At 43.3% G+C, this 3,201-nt stretch overlaps 1 protein-coding gene across 1 annotated transcript in view; it reads left to right on the top strand.

Annotated features, from left to right (window-relative positions):
* The window catches only part of AGBL2 (ATP/GTP binding protein-like 2), a 68,101-nt gene that overhangs the window by 32,932 nt on the left and 31,968 nt on the right, over positions 1 to 3,201 (top strand). Inside the window, 1 exon segment of the mRNA XM_011963560.1 lies at positions 1,505 to 1,645. Coding sequence (XP_011818950.1) covers positions 1,505 to 1,645 — 141 coding nt within the window.

Here is a 3,201-nt window from a genome sequence, read left to right as displayed (position 1 = left end):
ACACCTGGCCGATAATACAGATTTTTTTCCCATAAAGATATATGAGAAAAATATTTTGTATTGTTACTCTTATTTGTTTAAAAAAAGAAAAAGAGGAAGCTCTCCTTCCTTCCTCTCTTTTTCATTTTTTGAGTCTTGCTCTGTCGCCCAAGCCGGAGTCAGTGGTGCAATCTCAGCTCACTGCAACCTTCTCCTCCCAGGTTCAAGCAATTCTTCTACCTCAGCCTCCTGAGTAGCTGGGATTACAGGTGCATGCTGCCATGCCTGGCTAATATTTTTGTATTTTTAGTAGAGTCAGGGTTTCGCCATGTTGGCCAGGCTGGTCTCAGATTCCTGACCTCAGGTGATTGGCCCACCTCAGCCTCCTAAAGTGCTGAGATTACAGGCATGAGCCACCATGCCCGGCCTCTCTTTCTGTTCTCTTCTCTTTTTTCTTTTCTTTTTTTCTCTTCTCTTCTTCTCTTTCTTTCTCTCTCTCTTTGTCTCTTTCTTTCTTTCTCTTTCTCCTTCCTTCCTTCCTTCCTTCTTTCCTTCCTTCCTTCCTTCCTTCCTTTCTTTCTTTCTTTCTTTCTCTTTTCTTTTCCTGTCCTTCTTTTCTTTTCTTCTTTTCCTTCTCTTCTCTTCTCTTCTTTTCTTTCTTTTTTTCTCAGGAAATCACACCCAGAACCCATATCTAAAACAAACTAATTGAAGCAGGGAACCTTGTCTCCTCTGCTCCTTCCCTCCTTGAAGCAGAAATGCCCTGAGGCTTCTCAGTAGAACCCCTGGATTCCACAGAGCACAATTTAAAAATCACTGGACAATGAGATACCTTCCAACTGCAAAAAATTTTTAGCAGGATAGGGTGGATAGAGAGAGGTGCCAAGTGTATATTACAAACTCCAAGTGAGGCACAAGGGCTGAGGGGTCATAAAAGATAATGGAGGATATTGAACTCCAAGTAATAAGATTAGTGTAAGGGAGAGAGAGTTCCAGGCAGAGATTATGGGGATGAGGAATACACATATCATAGAATATAAACACAACTAGATTTACGGGTTCAAGTTGGGGAGTGGCAGAAAACACGTCTTAGAAAGGTTGGCTAGTGCCTTGAATGCCAAACAGATGTTCTAGGAAACCTAGTCCTGCAAAATTCTCCTTGGGGGAGTGGGGTAAAGACAACAGGAAGGAAGAGTTCATGGGCAAAAATGTTTGGAAAACAAATTGCAAATGTACTCTCTTCCCTTTGGAAGATTACAGTCCACATATTAAACATTCTAAGAGGGCTTGCAGAGAAAGCCTGTTTAGTTTTGTTAACCCTTTGTCTCCCTGACTAACATGACCACAGAACTCCTTTTTCCCCCGTAATACCCGTTAACATCCCTCCAAATTAGCATTTTGTGGAACATGCTTTGAGAAATAACATATGGACCCCAAGGAAACTATTCTTGTATCATATTAATGAATCTTAGACATTTTGCATTTGCTGATTTATGATTAACAGAAAATTTGGATTTCTTTTTAGTTTTCTTTTCACAGTTGTAATTTTAAGGTCCAAAAATGCAAAGAAGGAACGGGACGAGTTGTTATGTGGCGGATGGGAATCCTAAACAGCTACACCATGGAATCTACCTTTGGCGGGTCCACCCTGGGTACATTCTCCTTTGTATGTCATAGACCAGCATAGGAAGGGAAATCCAAGCAAAGCATCAGGGAGATGAAATGCCTTTGAATGCTGGGGAGATTACTGATCTAGAGGATTTCTTTGTCTAGACTATGCTAAATTTGAGTGCCCAAAATATGAATGTGAAATATAATATTCGATGGGGCAGTATGGCATAGTGGTTGCTAAAGACCTGGAATCAGGCCAGGTGCGGTGGCTCATGCCTGTAATCCCAGCACTTCGGGAGGCCGAGGCAGGCAGATCACGAGGTTAGGAGATCAAGACCAGTGTGGCCAACATGGTGAAACCCCATCTCTACTAAACATTAGCCAGGCGTGGTGGCACGCACCTGTGGTCCCAGCTACTGTGGAGGCTGAGGCAGGAGAATCGCTTGAACCCGGGAGAGGAAGGTTGCAGTGAGCCAAGATCATGCCACTGCACTCTAGCCTGGGTGACAGAGCAAAACTCCATCTCAAAACAAACAAACAAAAAACCTGGAATCAGGCAGATAGGGGGTTGAATTTCAGCTCCATTAACAAGTTTTGTGTTCTTGGGTAAATTATCTAGCCTTTTTGAACTTCATTTTTTTTCCTTTCTTTATTTTCATTTTTTGTTTGTTTGTTTTTTTTTTTGAGACAGGGTTTCTTTCACCCAGGCTACAGTGTAGTGGCATGATTATGGCTCTCTGCAACCTCCAGGCTCAAGTGATTCTCCCACCTTAGCTTCTCATGTAGTTGGTCACGTCACCATGCCCAGCTAATTTTTTTATTTTTTTGTAGAGACCGGGTCTGCCTATTTTGCTCAAGCTGGCCTCAAACTCCCTGGCTCAAGCAATCCTCCTGCCTCGGCCTTTCAAAGTGCTGGGATAGCAGGCATGAGCCACCATGTCCAGCCTCATTTTCCTTTTACTGCAATAATAATAGTACTTGCATTGTAGGTACTGCTTAGCGAGATGGTACACAGAGTGCACTTGCCATAGTGCCTAACATGAAGTAAAAACCTCAGTAATTAGAACCATCATGATTATAATTTTTTCATTGCCACAGATTCTTCTGAACCAAACTAAAACTAGGAGAGCTACACTCTTCTGAAGCATAATATTCTAGAATAAGAGGTGTTTTGTTTTGTTTTGTTTCAATGTCTCCCTCTGTTACCCAGGCTGGAATGCAGTGGCTCAATCTCAGCTCACTGCAACCTCTGCCTCCCTGGCTCAGGTGATCCTCCCACCTTGGCCTCCGACCTCAGCCTCCTGAGTAGGTGGGACTATAGGCGCATGCCACAACATCAGGCTAATTTTTGTATTTTTTGTAGAGACAAGGTCTCGCTATGTTGCCCAGGCTGGTCTCAAACTCCTAGGCTCAAGCCAAGGGCCTGCCTTGGTCTCTCAAAGTGCTGGGATTATACAGCACTTTGATGCTGTATAGGCGTGACGCCTATGATGCTGATAGGCGTGAGTCACTGTGCCTGGCCAGTGGTGGTATTTTTTTATTTTTTATTTTTATTTTTTTGAGACAAAGTCTCGCTCTGTCACCCAGGCTGGAGTGCAGTGGCACGATCTT

The sequence above is a fragment of the Colobus angolensis genome, unplaced genomic scaffold (genome assembly GCF_000951035.1).
Source record: "Colobus angolensis palliatus isolate OR3802 unplaced genomic scaffold, Cang.pa_1.0 Scaffold61, whole genome shotgun sequence".
NCBI classification, from domain to species: domain Eukaryota; kingdom Metazoa; phylum Chordata; class Mammalia; order Primates; family Cercopithecidae; genus Colobus; species Colobus angolensis.
The sequence above is the reverse complement of the archived record's forward strand: the minus strand, read 5'-3'. Positions and strand labels throughout refer to the sequence as shown.